The sequence below is a fragment of the Agelaius phoeniceus genome, chromosome 17, assembly GCF_051311805.1.
Source record: "Agelaius phoeniceus isolate bAgePho1 chromosome 17, bAgePho1.hap1, whole genome shotgun sequence".
NCBI lineage: Eukaryota > Metazoa > Chordata > Aves > Passeriformes > Icteridae > Agelaius > Agelaius phoeniceus.
Genome location: NC_135281.1, coordinates 2262104 through 2285653, shown reverse-complemented (window position 1 = coordinate 2285653; position 23550 = coordinate 2262104). Strand labels below are relative to the sequence as shown.

At 46.8% G+C, this 23550-nt stretch overlaps 1 protein-coding gene across 1 annotated transcript; it reads right to left on the bottom strand.

The window, feature by feature from the left end:
- Positions 1-105: 105 nt before the first annotated feature.
- On the bottom strand, positions 106-22815 carry FAM83C (family with sequence similarity 83 member C). The gene is made up of 4 exons (XM_054644669.2): positions 22152-22815; positions 15038-15205; positions 10649-10773; positions 106-1450 (listed from the first exon to the last, which is right to left on the bottom strand). Exons 1-4 carry the CDS (start codon positions 22704-22706, stop codon positions 520-522), a joined length of 1779 nt encoding a protein of 592 aa, XP_054500644.2. The 5' UTR covers positions 22707-22815; the 3' UTR covers positions 106-519.
- Positions 22816-23550: the final 735 nt, after the last annotated feature.

Sequence of the window (23550 nt, the reverse complement as noted above, 5' to 3'; positions counted from 1 at the left end):
CGTCCCTGTCCCCTCCTGGCCTGGCACGGCTTAGCACAGCAGGGTGCTGGCCACACTCAGTGCTCACCCCCTCCAGCAGGACCCAACACAGCTTTTTCCAGCAGAACAACTCCTTTATTTTTCACATCCCCCTGCCTTTGGCCATTTCATTTTCACCATATGGATACAGGGAGAGGAATTGCTCAGCATGGAGAGAACCAGGGCTCACCCTGAAGACCTCAGTGGCCAGTTTCCAGGTGTAGCAATGGCTTTGCTGTAAGTTTGAAGGGAAATGGTTCTTTCCCAAATGGGTAAAAAGAATGTGGATTATCTTTACGTGCTTTTCTCCCTCCTGCCACAATCATGTAATTGAAAATTTGAGCTGCAGTTGCTAATCTCGTCTGAATCAGTCATCTACATAGATTAGACACCTTTTAACAGGAACAAGACTAATGTTTTGATTCTGAGCCCCAGGCATGATGATTGGCGGGGAAGAGCAACCCCTGGAAAATCAGAGCAGAGGCCAGCTGGAGGCCCAGGTCAGAGTTCGAACCGACTGTGTATGTGTTTGGATTTTAGTTTGTTGTACTTGGTGATCAGGTCCAGCTTGCTGTGCCCCAGAGTCATTCTCTTCTCCGCCCCGTACGCGCTGTTCTTTTCCAGCAGCACATCCTCTGGGAACTTGTCATAGCAAGGCACTACGGACTTTTTATCCCGTTTGAGGTGGTTGTATGGGGAGAAAAGGTCAAAATGGCCATGTCCAGGGCTCTGTCTCTTTTCCACCCCATAAACCATGTTCTCATTTTCAGCTGGCAGCTCTCCAGAAGTGGCCATGGGACCTCTCTGCTTCAGGCTGGTCCCGTTGCTGCTGGTGCCCTCTGACAGGGACTGCAGCGGCTGCCCCACTCTCGGCGGGGAGCAGTGGCTGCTGCTGGCCTTAGTGTCCCCCTGGTCCCCAGGTTTATTGGAGTAAGGCTCTGGCTGCAGGAATGTCCTTGCTATTATGAGGTTTGATTTGGGATACAAGGCTGGGGTAGGTTTATTTGGAGGACTGTTCGCTGAGTCTGGTGGTTCTTCTTGCTGTTTAGGGCAAGTAGGTTTCAGGAATGTGTCCTCCTTCCCCTTCTTATTGCTAGAATCAGAGCTGGAATCTTGCTTTTCCTGGTGTGCACTGCAGTTGGAGTTTTTCATAAAGGGAGACACTTTTATGCTCCTGATGCTCACATTGGAAAGGCTGCTGGAGGGGCTCAGGGTCTCAGTATCATTCCCCTGAGTGGGTTTTAGAAGACAGTTGTCAACTTTTGAGGTATTCCAAGAGGAGAGACACGTCCCGGGATCTGGCACACAGAAGCTGGTCACTGCTCTGGACTCTGCGTACAAGTACCGGAATTCCTTTTCAAACTCTGCAACAATTTGCCCACGGAAGTGGGTCACCAGGCCAGTGTGGACTTGGCTGCAAAGCCAGGTGAAACTGCAGGAAAAGAAACAAAACACACGTTAACTTCAGTTCACAGAGTGCCAAAATGCCTAGCATGGATTTTCACATTCCAGTGATGGATTCCTATCTGATTTGTGTTGTTACAACTTCCTCTAAGTAGGCAGCTGTGAGATTGCTCATGGAAATGAATGTGCTCATCAATAAGTACAAAAGAACAACCCTAAAGTGGTTGTTTGATTTCTGCTTGGGGTCCCCTGCTCTTCCCTCTCCTTGGCAGGAGCTGTGTTCTCATGTCCTGACATCCCTGATGGGCTTGTAGGAACTGCCTTGAGCAGTGGAGGTCTCCAGAGACTACAGGAATACTCAGGACAGGAAGGATGATGATGTTTGCTGTAAGTATTGCTGTGGGATTCCCAAATGCAATAGAAGTTAATTCTTGGCTCAACGAGTCCAGTCCCTGCCCTCACAGTTAAGTGTTTTGGGATTTTTTTCTGGGAGCTCATCATATTCTACCCTAAAACCAAACTTTGCCCTAGCTGGGTGAAAACTTCCATTAATTGCACTCTGCAAATTTTCCTTATCTGTTTAACCCTACCTCTTGTTTGTGCCCAAACTGTAACCTAATTAGCTCTTCCCCAATAAGGTACAGATGGTAACCACATTCTCTTCATCTTCCTTTTTCTGATTAAGCAGGGAAGTTCCTCTCCAGAGTGGGATCCCCAGGCTCCTGGTCATCCCAGTCATCAGCTGATTTTTTATTCTTGCTATAGTCAAACCAGACGAGCACACTAAATGTGTCAAATAAACCAGAATTTTCAGAGGTGGCAGTACCAGCTGAGGGCTGTGTTATTGGCTGCTAAAGCAAGACACTGATTCTGAAGAGCAGGGTAAAATTACAGGAGCTCCAGGAGAGCAATTGTTGTGAGACATTACATTCTCAAGTAAATGTCATTTCAGGACAAGATACTGGCACTGTGTTTTGCGACCTCATCAATGCTTAGCTCACAAGAAAGCTATTTGGGAATTTCTAGTAGGAAACACAGCTCCTGGCCAGTCCCTGAGCACACTCTGCAGTTGTTTTAAGTCAGACTGGTGTTTGGTATGTTTACATTCAGCAATCACACACCAAAGAGAAACATAATATGGACAAAAATACTCTGCTGCTTCATATCAAACCAGGTAAATTAGGTAAGAATGCAAAAGTAGTAAAAGAATGAAAAGATCTTTGTGGGTGGCATGAAGAGAACTCAGAAATACCATCCTGGAGGCTCAAAGCAAATGCACCCCTTCACAGAGGTATTAGGGTGAAAAAATCAAACCAGAAACTACCTAGGATTGCTAAATGACAGAGGAAAAGCTCCAGAGAGATCATCTTTGAAAAAGGTTGGGTCACATTTTGCAAAAGGGGAAAGAAGAAATATTCAGCTTTTTTTGAGGCACATGGTCCATGTGCAACAGGAAAGTTCAGATAATTCCTCTGCATCCATTTACTGTACAGGAGCTTGGGCTGCCCTGAGCCCCCTTGGCACAGAACTCAAGGGAAGATCAGTCTCCTGTTGAGATCTCTGTAGAAGAGATAAGAAAACATCAACAGAGCAGATATCAGCTCCTGGGCAGGAGCAGGGATCATCAACATAAGAGAAGCCAGGGAATGCCAGGATGAAATAGCTCAGCTCCTAACCAGGCTCTGCTATCTCCCACTTGAAAGGGCTCTGGCTATCAGGAGACTGCCAGGGTGCTAATGTGATATAATGATTTTATGTTATAGACAGTTAAGTCTCACAAATTAGATAGACATAAATTGTGTAGATAGACAAATTAGTAGAGACTCTTCTAAAGAATACAATTAATGGCCATATAGGAAATAGGAGATAACAGGAAAGGCAACTTTGGCAAAGGAATGTTATCTCTCAGAAAGCCCTGAGAGTTCTTTGAGGAAATCCAGGAGTACAGACAGGAGAGATTTCATGGTCTGACACTGTCAAGGGCGTCTGTCCCAGGGCACTTCCTGGCTCCACTGATGCCTCTTGCCCCAGTTTGGGCATTCCTGTGTCCCAGTTTCCCATGCCAGTCCAATGAGGACCTGCTCACTCTGTGTCATGACAGGATGGGGAAGGAATTATCCAAGTCCCCTGGTGGCACAGCCCTCCTTGCCACAGCACAGGTTTCCAGGATGGGACAATGTGGTCTTGCAGCCGTGGCTATTCCCATCTCTACAAACTGATAAAGAACATTTTCTTCCCTGACTGGCATAGCCAGGGAATGATTTCTGGTATAAAAATGAGGCACAAGTTAAAAATCTAATGCAGACAGGAAGAGGTGTTGTGCCTTGCACAACCCAACACCCACGTGGGCTTTGCAGCTCCTCCTGCCGCAGGCCACCCTGGATGCTAAAAGATCATAGGAGCTTCTAAAAGTGGTAGGATTTTCCTGACATTATTTTTTCCCTATAACAAACTGCTGCTCACAGCCGTTCTAGATCACCCTGGGACACAAAGACTCACAGAGGATGGCTGCAGGATCGGATCCCCTCCGTGCCCTGCTTTCCACTCTGCGGGAGCGGTGCAGCTCAGCCCTTGGCCGGGAGATGGAGGTGCAGCATCACCCCCTGCGCGGGGCTCTGCCGCGGGCCGGGCGGGAGCGCCAAGAGCACCTGCGGTGTTCCACAAGTCTCCGTCTCAGCAGCATTTTCGACACCCGGATTAGTTCCCTGCGTGCCCCCCTGTGCAGCCGTGCTCTGCTCTGGGCTCACGGTGGCCTTTGCCTTTCCTCAGCTGTTTGAACAGGTGACTCCACATCTCCACACTCAGCCTCTCTGCTTTAGCTCTTTCCAACAGACGGGATACCAATCTGCAGCAGAAGATTTTTTGCTTCTTTCAATAGTTTCTCAAACTCATTTTTATTTCACAAAGCCATTCTTTTCTTTCCATATGCCAACACAAACTTGTGTTTTGTTTTTGCTCATGGCAAAATGCATGTACCACATAACACTCATTACTAGACCTTTGATTTCAAGTGACATTTTCTTTGATAAGGTAACAACAACCTGCCTTTATTGCAGCAACCTCTTTTAGCTTGCTCCCAACACACTTGAAATAATTTCCATTCCTTGATTCTCATCTTTGTTTTGATCCAAACCAGTGCAATGTACTCACTAATTTGGGCACGCATGTCTGTTATCTCTTACTTCTTATTCATCCTTCCAGCAGCAGACCTTGTCTCTTTCTTCTGGATTCACTTTTTATTTACACACCCAAGGACTTGCTCTTCCCTGCTCAGGTGTGCCCAGCAAGGCTGCACATCACTCATTTCCTGGCAATGTCACTGCATTGCTGCATGTGTCACCTGGGGTTCCCTTGCTGATGCACTGTGCTTCCCACTCCTTACACACTCCCTTTCTGCTTAATTAGAATTTCTTTCTTGAGGTGAGTCCTCATCAAGCTAGATCTGAAAATCCCTCTTCAAAGCACTTTCCTCTTGCTTGGGCCATGGATACCTGTGAGTATAAGCACCTTTCTTTGAAAGAAATTCCAGGCTTCCTTTAACTTCAAACCCATGGAACTTTATCTGTCCATTGCCAAATACTTCTGTACTTCAGTTTTATTTCTCCTGAAGCCATGTGTGGAAGCTTTTGCACTCTTGTAAACTTTCGCCTCTCATTTTTCAGTTTCAGCTGCTGCGTCAGCTTCAACCCCAGATCTTGAGTTTCTCCCTACAGCAAACACTGGGCTCCTTCCTCTCTGTGCCCGTGGCAGGACACAACCATACCGTGACCATCTGTCATTTTCAGCAGAGAAATTTAATCTCCTCTAAGGCAACTCAGCACATAACTCTCTTTCAGGCTGACAATACCAGTCTGGTTCTAGTCTGTATTTCCTGTTCAAGATCCTGTTTAGCTCTAGCCCCTATTGGCCCTTGGGTTCTTCTCACCTGCTGAAACAGTAAATATCTTAAGTGCTCAAATAAACACCCTATTTCTTCTGTTACCCACAATAAACCTAAATAGCTATATACTTAATTACATTTAAGATTTTAGATTATTGCTTTGCCTAGATACCTCAATCTAGGGGTTTTTTTCCTTTATTTAGAAGAAATATAATGTTAGTCAGTGTACACATAAGAGTTGAAGGGTCTAAACTAATTTGCCTACATTTGTTTAAGATAAGAGCTGTGAGCTTGGCTTCCATATTTAGAGAGTGCTGCAAAAATGTGCTTGATCTGTACCAAGAGGCAGCATTCTTTAATTTATCCTGATATATTTATCAGAATAAATTAAAGAATCATGGAATCACAGAACATCCTGAGTGGGAAGGGACCCACTGGGATCATGCAATCCAACCCCTGGCCCTGCCCAGACCCCCCAACAGCCCCACTCTGGGCATCCCTGGCAGCTCCTGCAGCTCTGGCAGCCTCGGGGCCGTGCCCATTCCCTGGGGAGCCTGGGCAGTGCCAGCACCCTCTGGGGAAGAGCCTTTCCCTGGTATCCAGCCTAAACCCCCTGACAGAGCTCCATGTGGTTCTTATTGTAGCAATGAATAAACCTGTGAGAGCAGAGGGACAGTTACACTGTTTCTGCATAGTTGGATCCTTTTCTTCATTGCTCATCTCGTTGCAGAGCTGCCAGGCTGGAGTGATGGATAGCAGGGAGCAGTGGATTGCTACAGACCAAAGCTGGGATGTGTAGAAGGTCACACAGTTAGGGATCACCCACTTCACTTTAAAAGCAAATGCAAGAAAACTGTATTCTGATAAAAGGACAGGATGGAAATCAGTGACACTTGGGTAAGGAATTAGAATCAATGGAGAACATCTGAACAAATAAAGCTGTGTTTAGAAAAGTGCACGGTGGCTGTACTGGGAACTTTCTGAGCAGAGTGCTGATGGTAAATAAGCCATGTTGAGGGGGTGCTGAGAGACTAAGAAGGCAGAAAGCAGAGGGATAAAGGGAGATCCTGCCAGGATGAGTGGGGGCCACAACGAGGAGAGTTGCCAAAACTGCATTTTAGACACTATAAATGACCACTTGTTGGAAAAACTAACCAGAAAGCCAACAAAAGGAGAAACAACATTACCAGTTCAGAGAGTTTCGTTGGAAAGTTCACTCAGCAAAAATAACCATGACCTAGCCATATCAAATATTCTTTCAGGACCAAAATAATCCACAACAGTAATGTTTAACTTCAAAGAGAAAGTGAGGAATGCTATTTAAAAGAAATTTAAAAGAGCAATCAAAAAGGTTAAATGCTTGAGGTGGCAAGAAGATTGTTTAAAGATGCTATGTTAGAGTCTCAGAGAAAACGTACCTATAAAAATAAAGACATTTTAAATCATCAGAAAATCTCACCATAGTTAGAAAAGTGCATTAAATGAAAATATTAAAGCAAAAAGCCTTCATAAACTGTAAGTCAGCGATTTTCCAATTATAAACCAGAGAATAACCTATCATTTAATATTAAACATAGCAGCAGAGGAATGGAAAGTTTTAAATGTGAACCTTTTAAAGAGCTCCTGGAAAACTACAAACCAGCCAGTCCTATTTCCATACTGAACAAACTGGTAGAAGCAAATAGAGAGTAAAATGATTAGATGCATAAATAACTATAATCATGATGCTGAAGACTCAGCATGTTTTTGTGGAAGGAAGCCATGCCTCAAAAGCCTCTTGCAGAGCAGATCTTTGAGGGAGGCAGCAAACACACAGATGTGCTTGATGTATCAAACTTGAACTTTCACAGATTTTGACATGGTCACTCAGCAAACACAATTTTTGTTGTTGGAAAAATTAAGTGATCAAGAAATACATACAAAGGAAGGTCTTCCCAACAAGTAGCAGCTGATTAAAAATACAAACACTAGCAGTGGGTTCCATTTACCCACTGAAAACCCACAAGTTTTGTACTGGGATCAATGCTGTTCAACATGTTGAGGAAGGTACTAAAGAACTGTAGAAACTGTCCATGTCAGAGCTCATGACAAAATTATTGTGGATCAAAAGAAAACTGGATAAACAGAAGCTGCAAGAGGATTTTATGGTAAGGGGAGGAATATGTGACACAATGATGGACAATTAAATGTCAATAAATTCAAACTCTGGATACAAGAAATGACTGAAAAGCCAAGGATACTTCACCTGGAGAAGAGATGATTCACATGAGGCATTATAATGGAGGAGGACAAAATCATGGATGCAGTCAAAAAAGTAAATAGGAAACACTGATTTTCTGTGCCCAGGTTGTGGGAATTTAAGGACATCAAGTATAATTATCTGGCAGTAGGTCTACTGTAAACACCACAGACCACTTCTTCACACAAAACATAAATTAAACTGCATAACCCATTGCCAGAGGGTATCATGGAGGCCAGACATGGTGGGAAAGAGTGTCCTACAGCAAACTGAACATAGAGAAGCACATACAACATAAGATCCCAGAGTCCTGAAACCTCTGATCCTTGCACACAGCATTGCTGAACTGTAAAACCTGCTGCTGGGTAAGAACACTCTTACCCTTGTCCCTGTATCATCCTGAGACACCCCTGGTTCCACTCTGGATCTTTGGCTTTACTCAGTAACTATTCTCATCCTTTGCATCTGGCTTTCCCATCTGCAGAGACAGTAATCTAAATATCTCCTATACAGGTTGCACTATACCAGAAGCAGACATCCTGATTTTCTGCTGTGAAAGTGTTTCTGACAAGTGAACAAACTCCTCAAGAAGAGACTCTTTCTGTTAGTACAGAACATCCTGTGCTTACTGGCACAGCACAGAATCAGATGTAAAACCCTATTCAACTGAAATACTATCTTCCAGAATTCCAGAAGTTTCAGCTCTGCAGAGCTCTGTAGAAAGGGAGCACATGAGAACCCCCAGTCCCTGCCCTTAACAGCACAGGGAGGAACTGACCCAGAGAGCTGCACCTGCATTTTAAGCAATACCCTGACTCTGGGCCACAGGGAAATCAGATGTTCCTCCAGCTGTGCAGTTCAATCCAGCTGACACATGCTCAACTTTAGTCATCCAAAAATGAGTGATCCTGATGAGTTACGTAATCCCTGCCCCTGCAGCCAATGGAGATGGATAGAGGTATTTAAAAGACAAGTATATGTGACATGGGTTAGTTGTGGGCTCAGCAGTGCTGAGGGAACAGTTGGACTCAAGGCTCTTAAAGGGCTTTTCCACCTGTGATTCACTCCATTGTTTTTCAGTGTCTTAGGATGGTAAAAATGCCACCAGACACTGCTCTCCATGATGTTTTGAGATTTGACACAACCAGTTTCAACCATATACTCCCATTTTTCATTCATTTTGCCTGAGTTTGATGAGGTGAGACCTCCACTCTTGGAGTTGATGAAGTCATCACCAGAGGAGAAGGTGCAGCTTAAAGCTACAGCACTGATGAAGACACTGGTAGCCTGAGGGTCCAGCATGGGCTCACAGAGAGATGGAAACTGAGGGAAAGGGAGAGGGAGAGCAGTGATCAAGGAGATCTGGTGGAAGGAGGATAAAAGTGTTGCCAGGACAACAAATTCACAGAGCAGGCAGTCCTGAGGAGCTGCACTGTTTGTGAAGGATCATATAATGTTCAACAGTGTGAAAATACTGTGGGAAGGATTTGCAAGTGGCAAAGTAACTAAATAGAGTCTAGTAATAAAAATATAGGACATGAACAGTAGTTCTGACTCTTTGATCAGAACTCTGGAGAAAATGTTAACTGAGATCACAGAGGCTGCAAAATTAGGATGGGCAGCAACAGGGGGAGATTTCATCCATTCATACACATACAGGTTAATGCTTCACTGGGATGAACCATGCAGAAAAACTTTTTGGAAGCAATAAATGATTACATGCCAGAATTAACTAGTCTAAATTGTTTGACCCACAAGAAAAGATGTGATTCAGGATGTGGTCTGGAATGGGGCATAAGACTTGGTTCCAGGGGCAGAAGTGGAAGAACCCGTTTGTATGAATGATCACAACACAATTTTAACTCTTTAGTGGAGAGCAAACTAAATAAATGCAGCATGTGGAGGTTCAATTTCAAGAAAGGTAACTATGTAAAAATGCAGCAATCTGTCAAAAAGAGCTGAAAGGGACCAGACCAAAAATCCCCAGGATGACTGGGGCTGTAGGTTGTTCACAAATGCTGTACTGGCAGTCAAGGAATCGTGGGCTCATTTGAGGCCTGGGTGTCACAAGAGTGATGGCAAGGCCATAGCTGAGAACCTCAATGAACTTCCTGCATCCATCGCTGGTGCTGGTGACATTGAGATGTGCTTCACTCCTTGTATCAGCACCACCAGAAAGGCCAAGGGCTGAGAGGTTTCCCCTCTGATCCCACCTACAGAGAGGGCTCTGAGTGCAGTCTTGAGGCCCACACACCCCTGGAGCTGCCCTCTACCCTGGGGCATGCAGAGCATGCTGAGAAGAACAAGATTCCTGCTAGCATGGAGAATCACAGCCTCTTGGAAAAGGACAAGAAGGCAAAGGCATGCTCAGCTCACCAACCTGCTGGAGTTTGGTGAGGGAGCCAATGAGCACATGGATGCCCTCGGGCATGGAGGGGTGCAGTGAAATTCCCAGGCTTTCAGGTGATCCTCAGGTCCTTCAGGTGGTTGGATACCTCACTGAAGGTGAGCAAATCCAGAAGAACTGAGCAAGTGGACAAATATGTGGCAGATGAACTTCAGTAAAGAAAAATGTTGTGTACCCATTGGGGAAAATTATCTGTATGATGCTGAACCTGGAACAGCTCAGGAAGTTGTCTGACATCAGCTCAGAGTGCCATGGCAACTAAAACATGCAGTGAGTGTTGGCCCCTGCCAGCAAGGGCCACAGTCACAATCCAGGGTCTGAGCATCTTTGATCCCTCTTGAACACCTAGGTGCGGCATATCAGGGGGGCCACATGCAGTTCTTGTCTCTGCACTTCAAGAAGGAGGTAGTGAGGTCACAGAGGGTGCAGAAAAACAGAATTAAAAAGGCTGAGGGATGCAGCAGCCACTGTATGAGGAGAGATTTCTGAAAAGTTTGAGGTCTTCACTTCAGGTAAGAAAAGGGCAGGGAGGGTGGGTAAGGTGGAGGTTTGGAAAACTCTGAAAGCCCTGACTGAGGTGAATGCAGGGTAGCTGTTGAACCACCATGCAGCACCAGGAGTTACATTATTCAGTATTTTGGTAAAGAATATTTCCTCAGTGTCACCAGTCTCTGCCACAGTAGTTGCTGTGTTTTCTTACCTGTATGTACCAGCAAGAACTTGGTCACAATCAACCAGGACAAACTTCTCCAGAACCTGGCCTGCAAATTTCTTGCCTGCTTTGCTGTAGTACGTGTCTCCACTCAGGCACCTTATGCGCATGTTCTGAAACCAAAGCAGGGAGAGTTGGTCAGGGGCCATATACTGACCTAAACTGAGGTGTTCCCTTGTGCATCACTGCTGGACTCCCTCAAGCTCATGCTCTGCTCTGAGAGGTAGAACTCAGCAAGGCATTAAGTATTTCTTGGCTCCTACATACCAAATATTTTGTGACACTGCCTGCTTCTACAGGATAAAAAACCAGCAAAAATTAACAAGTTGCACTTGAGTGCAAATTCTGGTTTGAAAAAAAACTTTGGAGAATCCTATGAGCCTACAGATAATCTCTGACGTATGTAAAACTATCCAATTTCTTCCAGATTATTAATGATATTCAGCACCCCACTCGCTGATGGCTCTGCATTAAGTAAATTTTGATGCATAACAACTAGCTAGTTTCTAATCACTAGAGTGTGCTGCTCTGATTTTATACAATTACAGGCTTAAAACTAAAACATCACTCAATGAAAAAAGACTTAGAGGAATATCTACATTTTAAGGAATTCCTTTTACCAATACATTTAAAAATTATATTAACATTTTCAGCTGCTATACTCAATTGAAGCAGACCTGATGCTCCACTGCAAATACTTCTCTGATACAACCTTGACCTGTAAAACCAACTGCCCAGAATAAACTGGGGAATATGGCTCTTGGTATCCATTGGGAGCCTCTGTCATAATGCAAGATGTTTGCCCATAATAGAAGTTATTTGCACCTCAGGTGAGGAAGGCAGAAGAGCAGAACAATCACTAGAAGTTGTTAGTGACCTGCTCTGTGTGATACAGTGCCAAACAAAACATCTGGCACGTAAATAAACATCCCCAAGGCTACACCTCCATGGGGCTGCCAGGTCATCCCTTCCTGCCCTCCAGGCCAGCTCCCCTGACACCTGTCACATCTCTGGTACAGCAGGAGCTGTCACAAGCTGTCACCACCTGCACTGGATTGGGCAGACCCCTCTGTGGGCAGCCCATTCCTGCCGAGCATCAGCCCAGCTACAGACAAAGCCCTAGAGCAGCTGGTGGGGCCGATTTGCTCCTGGCAGAGCTGGGTGCTCAGGGAATGTGGCGCTGCCCCTCCGCCCCCCAGCAGATTTCTGGCCAGGCCAGGCAAGAGACAAGCACCAGCAGGGCTTTGCCTGCAGATGTTCACCCCAGAGCGCGTCCCACGCCCCTTCCAGCCTTCCAGAGCTATCCCTGGGCACCCCAGTGCCCCCTTCGCCTTCCTCCCATGGGGCTCAGGGCAGGGACCCTCGGGGTGAGGAGTGGGGCAGGGACCCTGCAGCTTCCTCTGCTGTCAGAGTCCCTGCGGGCAGGAGCTGAGCTTTCCCCGGGGACACCGCCAGGCGGGAAAGGCCCGGCTCCCACATTGCAGTGAGGGTCTCCAGGTGAGAAAGGCACAAGCAGCAGCAGCAGCAAATCTGCTCCTGCCCAGAGCCCATCCAGGCTCTCTCTTGCAGTGGGCAATGGCAGCTGGGGACAGCAGGGAGAGGGCAATCATTTATGATGCTGCCCCTAATATTGCCCCTGTTTTCTGCTCAGGGGATTTCCTGAGCTTCTTGTGGTTTGTCTCAATGGGAAGCCCACTGTGATCTCTTCTCCAAGTGCTGGTCCAGTCCTCTCTTGAATTCATGGAAACATCTAGCAAGGTTACAGAGTTACAGAGCTGAAGCTTCAGAATTTTGACATTGTGGCTTTCACTTGTTGGCTTTTTATGTCCCAGAACATGTCCTCATCTGCCACGTATGAGAAGGGAGAAATCTTTTCCCCATAATGACAGTCGTGCACTGGAACAATTTACCCAGAGAGACTGTGAGGTCTCCTCACTTGGAGATCTGCCAGATGAGACCAGGTAAAGTGACCTCACAGGTGACACTGTTTTGAGTGGGAGGCTGGGCTGATGACATCCTAAGGTCCCTGCCAACTTGCATTAACCTGTGATCCTCTGAAATGACACCACAAATTGCTGATTCAGACCAAGATAACACTGGATACTTAGTGAGGTCTTCACCTTATCCTGTGGCCAGTCAGCACAGGGATTTTTTCTTCCAGTGGCAAAGTTTCAGTAATACTGGTTTTCACTGGGAGGAGCTTCCTCCCCCCCACCTCCTTCCTGGGGAAAATAAAACAACTTCAGGTAAATTCCATAAATTTGTCACCACAGTATTTCTTCACTCCCTTTATCCTTTCCAAGGCTGGGTGAGTTTTTGATATCTGGTTCATTTTCATCATCATCTTCTTCCTCTTTTCAATCCAGACCCTGAATAATCCCAACAGATGAGAATCCTGCAGTCTTGCAGGAAAGACACCCTGGTACTACTCCTGCTCCATCCAAACAGTAGCTCCAGGTTCAGCAAACAGATGTTTGAAAACTCCAAGTTAAGGCTTCTGCTGTCCCTGCTGCCAGTGCTCCACACAGGATTTTCTGATGCTCAGCACTGGAATTTGCCACCAGCAGACTCACATGTTGTTTTCAGAACTAAGATGCTGGAGGAGCAATTACCCCAAATTCCCCATTCAAGCCCAAATTGTCACCAATTATTCCAAATGGAGATTTACTGCCACATCCTGTCACAACTTAGAGGCAGGAATAAAATATGTACCCTCATTCCACTCAGATGTGTATTCAGCCTGCAGGTGATGGACTGCACAGGTGCATCAGGTAAGAGACACTTCAGATGGAGAGCTGCTAGTGAGTCATGGAATGGGGAGGCAGGTGTTAATTACCCATTCAAGCACACGACATGACATCAGGCATAACAAAGAGACACAGACATCTCCACGGATATAAACTCATTCTAATTTTAATTTTTAACAATGGCCACCTCTTAGACAAGAAGGAATAAAATATATTTTTGAGAGATGGAATTCATCTGAATGCACCAGGTCACTTCAGTGTGGAAGCTATTTATGGAAGCCAACATGCTCCAACATGGAGGAGTTTTCCCCAAGAGCTGCCATCTCAAGGGTCAGGATGAAATGGGTCTGGCTTGTAAGAAACAAGACAGGGCAGAGCTTCACCAGCACGGTGGAAGAATCACAGAATCATTTAGATTGGAAAATACATCCAAGATCATCAAGTCCAACCTTGTCAACTGGACCAGAGCACTGAGTGCTTCTCTAAAGAGGCCTCTGTAATTTAACCTTTTTGTAGACAGGTTAAAAATAGGGAAAATTAAGACATCCTAGCTGCATCTATTTGGAATATCCTGTAAAACATTGGTTTTGCATTGTCCCTAGCTTGTTTTTAGCTAGGAATACCTTTGAGCTAACTGGAAAATTTCCAAGTGTTCCCCACAAAAATGAAGGGAAAACCCATGAAACTGGAGGCTGGAGTGGAGTCAGTGCTCCAGGGAATCCTGCACACCTAGGGAAGAAGCACAGCCAGCACTGCTGGCCTTACAGGAATAACAAATGACAACAAAAAAAACAACTTCCATTGAGAGGTGGTGGCCAGAAATGGGGATCAGCAGGATACAGGGGTGTGTCTCTGAGTCTGCAAGTTTCCAAGAGAGCTTGTGGCACTATCACATTCATTTTTACATTTTATCTGCTCTGGGCACCACATGCTGGGTGATGGGCACCCACTGAGCAGGAATCAGGTTTTTCATAAATCCAAATCATGGGCCCACAAATGAATTGCAAAGCCTAAAAGCAGATCTTAACATGAGATTTTTAACCTGTGCGTTCAGCAGAAGGAAGCGATGGGGTTTGCAGCAGGACATCTGAGGGGACTCACTGCTTCCCTTGCCCTCCCAGCTATTGCTCTGCAGCAGCTCTGGGCAGAATTTAAATCCCTGAGCTCAGGGATCTGAACTATGAGCAATTTTAGTCTTGCAATTCTATGTCCTAGAGCAGGGGCTGTGTTCTTTCTCCCCCATGTCCAGATGATACAGGTTCACTTAAACCAAATTTCCAGGCATCCCCCTGCATCTCTGCACCAGCCCAGCAAAGTGTTCAGCAACTCACTGCATCTCATTGGCTTCAGATTCACACTCCCTGCATGGAAAACTGAAATGAGGACCATAAAACATCAATATATGGGACTAGGAGGCTCCTGCATGCCTTCCTCTGTGCTTCCAGACAGATCTCAATTTCCTAGAGCAAACAGCCTTGGCTCCTTAGCCTGGGACAGGGAGGGAAGGGATAGATTCTGGGGAGAAGGGATGAGTCCTAGGGACCAGGCAGGGGGAACAGAACACAGGGTACATCATTTTTATCAGTTCCAAGACCTGTTTATCATATCCAGTGTGTGACTGAAAACTTACCGGGAAGCTGTCCTGAGTAAGAGCCATCTTATTGCACATTTCCACAAAATGCTTCAAGTACTCTTCATCCAGGATCAGGTAAACGGGGATGTGCCGTCTGCTTGAGGCCTCCAGCAGGTCACACAGAATTTCCATGTCTGTAAACAGATCCATCACAATTGCTATCACCTGGCCAGGAGAAAAGAGGTGTGGGGGGAAAGAAACACAAGAGACTGTTGAAATCTCATGTCCAAGTGAATTGTGCTTTAAACTATGTGCTATAAACTATTCAAACCTCCTGAGTTACTGAGATGCCGTGGGCACGTGAATGGAGAAGATTCTGGATCTTTGTGTTTAACAGCCCTTACCCTGCTCTCACAGCTAAAATCAAATTTTAATAACTGTGAAGACAATTCCCACCTGGGTACCTCCTGTCTCATCTGCTATTCACAGAAAGGGTAACACATGCACAAAATCTGAATTTCAGTGGTCCAATAAGTATGTGTTGCCTTAAGAAAATATGCCAAGAATAAAGAATATAAACAAGAGCTGAGACTGAGCAAAATCATTGTTGAATCAGCAAGAGTGACTCTACATGACTGGCAGATTAATACAAAAAAGTACAAATTTTTTTCAGGATGGACACACTACCAGGTGAGGGAGAAGGTATTGTGATAAAGTATGTGCAAATCCTCGTGTCAAGATTAGATCCTAGGGGTGCCTAGACAAAATCTGAGAATAATGTGTGTGGAAAGGATCCCTCCCCTTTCCCTGCTGGCAGAACTCCTGCTCATGCAGCCAGGGATGCAAGTGATGGGTATGAAACCTGACAGGAGGAAGAAGGAATAACGCTAAGATTATTAAAAAATAAAAATATATGTATCTCAATAAAGTGAAGATAAGGTCTTCGAGGAAGGGGTTTTAAATAGGAAAAGAATTTTAAAGAGAACTGGCAGTTCTTTAAAGAATGAGGTTGAAAAAGACCATGGCAATCCATCCCACTGTGGAGATAGAGTGGTAGGCAGAAGAATGTAATGGCTACATGAATTCTACAGAAACTGGAATGAAAATACAGAAAACAGAAGGTAAGTCATGACAAGCAGCTACTACAAGTGAGTTGACCCAGGACCAGACAATCCAAAGTACGGAATGACCTGCAACAAGAACAATGCATCAAGGGAAATCAGGCATAAATAGATTCACATGGGATTGGAGACCCTGTTGCTCTGTTCCTCATGGAATGAAGCTGCCAACAGACAACACTGAGGGGGCCTTTATTTGTATGAGGAAGTGACTGTTGGGATCCATCTGTTGGCTGTCACTGTCAGGGTCAAGGGGGACACCTTGGACAAGGAAGGAACAGACAGGAGAGCACTTGCTGAGCAGGATAATTTGTCACTGCACCTGAGGGTGCAGAGCACCTGGTGACTCAGACCTTGAAGCATCAGCAGTTAACACTGAGAACTCATGGCAGATGGGAACACACTGCATAATGGAAAAGTGTATGGGAGGATTTACCATCAGCCAAACTTCTTTTCAAAAGCTAAAAAAAACCAGTGAAACTACTGCCCAAGTACTTTAGTCCCAGTCTTTACCATATCATAGTGAATAAGGTAACTGGTGCTGGTAAGTTGGGTGTATAACCCTGATTTGTGTTTCTGCACCTGCCAGAGAATGCCCAAATAAAGATGACTCAAAACTCACTAAATTTGGGAGTGAAGCTCCAATAACCTATTCTTGCTTCTCAGTGCTCATGCCCTGCACCACACCTGGCACAGAAAACCCAATCAGCCCTGCTGCCATCGTGCCCCCATGAGGAGGGAGCCTGTGCTCCAGCACCTCCGCTGCCTGTGTTATGTGCATGGCCACAAATGCAACTCTCCATAATCCAAATCACCCCATGGATCTCACCCCTGCAGGGTGAGCCTTCCTCTGCCACTGCTGCTCACCTGCTGCTCACCTTCAAACCAAGAGCTAAATGCAGCAGATGGCAGTGAGGTCAGATTTTAAATGTGCAGTGGTTCAAGCTGTAAATAGGAACAGGGGAAATTGCGATCATGGCATGGGGCTGATCTGGAATAGCTTCAGAAAAGAGGAGAGGAGCTCCAGCTTTAACTGTCCTTGGATTTGTGCTCCAGACTGCCACACTGGCCCAGATTGCTCCCTGCCCAGCAGCTCCTCTGCTCCGTTTTCATTAATAAACTGCCTCTTTCCAGCCTCACACTCATGGCCTCAGAGCAGTCACAGGCAGAGCAGGGCCCCTGAGCATTCCCTGTGCTCTCCAGCCCAGTCTTCTGCTTGGGGGCTGGCTGCTCTCACCCTGTACAGGCCATGGAGAGACCTTTGCACAGAGGCCAAAGTGGAGAGGACAACAATGTCAGAAGGCTGATTCCTACTCCCTTGGGGATTGACCCTTTTGCAGATGGACAAAGATACTATGGGTTTTGTCCTCAAAACCCATCCCTGTGATGATGCCCAACACACTGTCAGTGGTCCTCAACATCTTGCAGGAGACCCCAGGCCCAGCTCACCACAAATAGGGTTTGGGGAAGAACCTTCCCAGAGGATGGTGCAATCCCAGATATCCACGTGGGACACGAGGCAGCTGTCAAGAGCTAAAAATCATTCCTGCTGTCCAGGCCAAAACCACATCTCCACGCTCTCACCCTGGCCCTGGGAGATACAGGCTCTAGAACCTGACTCCAAAGGGCACCTCTTCTGTAGCCCTTGTCAGTGTTGTCTTCCCAGAAGCCTTACAAGGGTTTGGCAAACTTCTCCCCTCTTGAAACATGCCCATGTCTCATAGAGAGCAGAGTCAGTCCAGGAGGAGCTCTGCAAGCACTGAGAAGCATCTTCAACTTCCCAAATTAATGTTGCTGTTGGTCTATCAGCACAAGGTACCACTGAGACCCACGGTATGGAAGGACTTTGCCACATCTCTCCACACTGTCCTCCAGCCAAAGGCCAAATTTCTTTGATGGGTCACACATCCTCTGATGATGAAGACCATGAAAAAACGATAGCCCAGACCTTGTGTAAAGCCTCAGGCAAGTCCCTCTCAGCCAGACTTCACCTCATGATATTTGAGCTCACCTCAAGCTTAGGTTTGAGGCAGGTTTGTCCTGGGGAAGTCTGTCTGCTTGGGAAGTCAGCGGGATGGAGTCAAGGAAGACCAAAGCTCCTTTGTCCCCAGATCCACATGTTGAGGGGCAAGGCCTGTACCCGGGGTGCGCAGGAGATCCACGCCACTTGCTTTCCTCTACCAGTGCTTGCAGGCTTTGGCAGGGCTGGTTGCCACAATTCAGGCTGATCCTTGCCCCAGACCAGCACTGCTGGGGCCTCAGTGCTCCCTGTGAGAGGGATGGGGCTGAGCAGGCAGCACACACAGCCCAGAGTCACCCGTGGCAGCCAATGCCAGGCTGGATGCAGCCAGAGCCCCAGGCAGCAGGGCCAGCTTGTGCAAGCTGGGTGGAGCCCTGATAGTCACACTCAGGCTTTCCAAAGCGGGTCTTGGCTTGGTCTGGAGGTGGAGCAGGCTGCAGCTCTGCTCACATCTTCCTTCCCAGTGCTCCCAGTGTGCAGCACAGCCAGTGCTGGCAGGAAGGACAGACCCCGTGTGTGCTGCAGTGGGCACAGAGGGGAGGCTGTGCCCTCCCTGCAGGCGGAGATGCCCATGTGGGGCTGCTCTTTATGACTGTGGGTATCCATAAGGGCACTGAGATCAGCACACCCTTTTGGAAATCAAAGCAGGCAGCTCTTATAATAACATCAGATCAACCCCAAAGCCAAGAAATTTTGGGGGAAGAAGACCCTGGAAGACTTTTCCCCTTAAACCCCCTAAAGAAGTGGGAGTTGAGTATCCAAGTACCATCTGCAATTCAGGTTCCCAACAGCTCATGTCTCACATTTAAAGCTTTGTGGGCATTCCAGTCAATTGGGCCATACAAACCTATGCCTGTGTCAGTGCCTCCAGCCCCTCTGTTTCAGTGGTGGGGGCTGCAAGGCTGGCTCGGGGCATCCCTGCTCCTCACCATGCCCACCCCAACCTCTGAGCCCATGGCTTGGCCTTGGCAGGTCAGGATGTTAGAAACACAGCTGCCCCACAGGCTTTAAAAAAACTCACACCTTGCCATTGTAGGGTTAAACCATGACATTTCCAAACGAACTTCTGGAAACTCACAATTCAGCAATTACTGGAGTCATCACTTTAGGAATTACAGCACTTACCAGATCCCCACTGGGGTTTGCCATCTGTCTGGTTTCTAACCAGCACAGCTGGTTTTACTGGTATTTGCCAATAGCAGTGTGGTTTGGGTCATTACTGCAGTGGTGCCATTTGATCTCTTGCTTCCCTGGGGACCATCAGGGACCCTTCTCCCACCAGGCACAGACAGAGTCCAAGGGGCACAAGAGGGGTGAAAGAAGCAGCATGGACAGTTCAAACCAGATTGGAGCTCATCCAGCAAGAACAAAATTTTAACAGTATTATCAAATGAAGGCAAAGGTGTGGCTGTGCTGCATCTTCTTATGTCTGCAAAGAGAAAAGCTCAAATCTGAACATCAGTCTTCAAAGAGAGCTGGTTAAACACAGCGAAGGCAAAAGACCAACCTCACCAGCCAAAGATACCCATGAAACAAATGCTCCTTTTGCTAATTTGTCAGCACAAACATGCTGTTGCAAGAGATGTCAGCTGATGTTGTTCTGTTCTGATGTTGTTCTGATGACTCTACCGGGAAGAAGCAAACAGCATTTCAAGACACACACCTCCCTGTCTGCAGGACCTGGGAAGAGCAGTTGGGGATCTCAACATCTTTCCCACATCACACCAGCACTGTATCCCCCATGGGAGGAGAAACTCCCTAAAAGAGGGATCTATGACAACAGCAAAAAGTCTAGTGGCAAAAATATTGGAAACGTAGAAAGAGCAGCTGCAAACCAAAAACCAGGTGGTTCTCCAAATGGTTCATACTGGCACTTCAAGCAAAGGAATTTTTTACCTCTGGTAGTAGCTCTTTTGTCAATTAGACACATAAGTAACATCCTTTTGGATGGTTTGTTGAGCAAAATGACTCAGTAAGTACTTAAATATGTATAACTGAGATTGTGAATGAGCTGGAGTTGTCATCAATCATAGAGTTAATCATGGGAAGCACTGGCCAGAGCTGCTAATCCAGAAGCCAGTAGAACACCAGCAATAAATCAGTAAGATACTTAAAAACTCATTCTCAAATTTTACACAACAGTAAAAAGCACTGTGGGAAACCTCCAACTCAAACATGAAGGGCAGAAGATTGTCAGGGCTTTGTCAACCCAAGCAAAGAAAGCAAAAAGCTCAGAATGTACTGAAAGTACAATAAAGCAGCCACTGCCCAGGCAACTTGCCCATAGAAACTGAGAAGTTCCTGTGAACTGAGAAAGCAGCAAGATGTTTTTCCTGTGGCTTAAAAGATCATTATATCACTGAAGATCCGGGACACGTGCTGAGTGAGGGGAGGACACTTCTTGGTAGTCATTTACTCTGTGCATTCAACCATGACTGTGCCTTAATCCCCACTCCTGACAAGGATGGGGTCAGTATCACAGAACTTTTCAGATCATTTAAGCTACCATAAATCACCTGCCTGCAAGGACAAACAAAGCTTTTTGTCGCTTATTTCCTGGACCAAAACTTCCTGTAGTTGCCTATAAGATGCAGTGGAAGTTCAGGCATTAAGCAAGGGCTGCTTACAACTGAGCAGCAGTTCATGTGGCAAAATGGTCTTTTGGGCAAAAGAAAAAAGATCCCCATTCACTTCATATCACACCCAAACTTCACTGATATCTGGCTCTTTGAGGATGTTTTAATGGTGTGCAGCAATCTGAGCTGCTGGGAATACATAAATTCATTTGCTCAGCTCAGCTGAGGGTTACAGAAGAACACACTTGAGCTGCAGTCATCCAGGTGATTCCTTATCTCCAGCTTTTACACAAGCAACAATGAATATAAGGAGTGACTGAGGAGTGACTGAAGTTAAATAGGAAACTACTGGAGTGATAAGAGAAGCTGCCAGAAGTGGACTGGTTAAAGTGAACTTTGCTCTAAATGTTTCTTCAATAACTCAACACAAATACTACAAAAGAAGATTGATGTGAAACAGCTGAAAAGAACCATGAAGAGGACAAAAAGCTGAAAATGTGTCTGAGATAGTTGTCTGAGCTGCTGCTTTCACACAGAGTACAGTGGCAAAGCGAAAGAAACAACAAGCAGCATAATTGAGTGAATAAATTCATGCCAGCATTGTGCTTGGTAGGCAGGCACTGTAATCATCCAGTTTTTATTATATCCAAGGGTTGTAATAACACACCAGAAACTGTGCAATGAGGCAAAATGGGCTGATCTTACTCATCCCTGGGGAGGAACAGACATCAAACCTAGGAGACAGGATTCTAACTTAATTCAAACCACTGGCAGGGATTTTCAGTCCCACAAATTTACTCAGGTCATATGTGGTGAGGTCCTGGCCTAGGTTGCTCAGAGAAGCTGTGGCTGCTCCATCCCTGGTAATGTCCAAGGCCAGGTTGGACAGGGCTTGGAGCAACCTGGGATAGTGGAAGGTGTCCCTGCCCATGGCAGGGCATGGAATGAGATGGTCCTTAAGGTTCCTTCCAACACAAACCATTCTGAGATTTTCTCTGTGACAGCAGCTCACCAGTGGTATTGTCTCGTCCAGCTTAAAATGATGTCCAGGGCTGGAGAAGAGCCCTGGCCATGCAGAGGGAGCAGAGCTGGGAGGACACACAGAGGCAGGGACACTGCAGAGCCAGGGGCACAGAGCTGGCTGGGACACACAGGGGCACGCAGGCCCTGCCAAACACCCCACTGGGCTCTGGGACTGCTGTGCATCCCTGCAGCCATGGACACAGAGAGCCTGCGAGGGCACTGCCTGCATGGTGTGAAATCCCAGGCAGAAAGAAATGACAAGGAAGGAAAGGAGCAGGAGCAGCTACAGGTCGGCTGCAGGAAAAGCAATCACATCATGCCAGACATGGAGAGAGCAGCGACAGCGTGGAGCGTGTGGTCACAGGTGTGGGAGCAGCAGCAGCCCCGGGCACTGTGGCACAAGGCTCCCCTCAGGGACACAGCTCTGTACGTACCGTCCGTGCCCGGCTGATCAGAGACCGGACCAGATCCTTAATGCTGTTGGTTTTGTTTCTTTGGAAAATCACAGTGGCCTGAGTCTGGCCAGACAGCGTGAGGAGAGGTGTCCCTGGCCACCCCAGCTCCAGCTCCGGAGGGAGCACATCTGACATGAGGGGGAAGTAGGTGCCCGATGTCAGTTCAGAGTTGAGGGAGAACCCGTCTCCAGTGTCTGCATCACCAGGGTCAGCTTCTTTGTCTTTCATTGCACTGGGTTCTGGGAAGCTTTGGTTCCTCTGATGGCTGATGTATTCCATGTCCAAGGTGGAAAGAAATGGCAGCTCCCTCTCCTCGGCGATGGCGCTCAGGTAGCCACGCTCGCCCTGCTCGAGGAAGGCGTCGATGGCCAGCCTGGCTGTCTCGCTGTGCTGGAGCACCAGCGGGGTGGGCTCCCTCCACCACGGCTTCTTCAGCTGCTCCAGGCGGCTCTTCAGTGGCCCAGACACCCCTTGCTGGCTCCCATAGCTGCGGTGGAGCTGGGGCCTCACCTCGACTGCCAGGTAGTTGAACATGACTGGAGCTGCTGATGCCGAGAGGTGTCTCTCCTGCTGGATTAGTCCTGTGTCCGTCTTCACGTCTTTTCTGCCCCTCCTGCACTCTTGAGCTCCTCCCAACAGGTTCCTCCAGGATTCAGCATAAGCTCAACTCCTTAATCACCAGGTACAGCCTCCCACTCCGGGGGAGGAGCCGCCTTTCCCAGCTCCCTCACCCGGCTTCCCCAGACTCACACCTGATACTCGGTGCTCAGAGTGTTCCTTTTGCAAGAGGAAGAATATCAACTCTTCAAGCTGCTCCTTCCTTTTCCTTGTAACTGATTAATCTGCTGTTCTCCCCTTCCCTTCCCGTCCCTAGAGAGGTCCTCACCCTTGGCCTAGCAGGCTCTAACCTGTTTTGTCCCTCACTGTGCTCACAGTGGAAATGCAGATGCTGGAACTTGTTCCTGCTTGAAATTTGTTCCAAATCAAACACGCTGCTTAGTGTCAGTTATAATGAAACACAAATATCCCAAGTGGGTAATCAGACTCAGCAGAGAAACTTACTCATCCCTGAGCCACAGATAATGCTCCTCCTTAGCATTTCTTGAGAGCTTGGCTCTGCTACACCAGAACAGTCTATTTTTTGACACACAGAGTCATGGTGTTTGTAAGAATCCCAGCAGGAATCTTGGTCATTAGATGCTGCAGGCGAGAAGAGCAATATTTCACATGCTCATTCAGCATCTCCCTGGAAATCCTTCAAGGACATTCAGCCTTAGGGGTCTGGTGCTGTGTGAATGATGATACTGCCCACATGCTGCTTATTGGGGATTAGTTAATTCCAGCTTCCCAAAAGCATCATGGAGTTATGGAGGAACAG

Excerpts from the sequence above, each read along its gene's own strand:
- FAM83C (XM_054644669.2), bottom strand. The coding sequence starts at position 22,706 with ATGTTCAACTACCTGGCAGTCGAGGTGAGGCCCCAGCTCCACCGCAGC. Across the intron at positions 10,774-15,037 it reads TTACTCAGGACAGCTTCCCG|AACATGCGCATAAGGTGCCT; the intron begins GTAAGTTTTCAG and ends CTTTGGTTTCAG. Across the intron at positions 1,451-10,648 it reads GTTCTTGCTGGTACATACAG|TTTCACCTGGCTTTGCAGCC; the intron begins GTAAGAAAACAC and ends CTTTTCCTGCAG.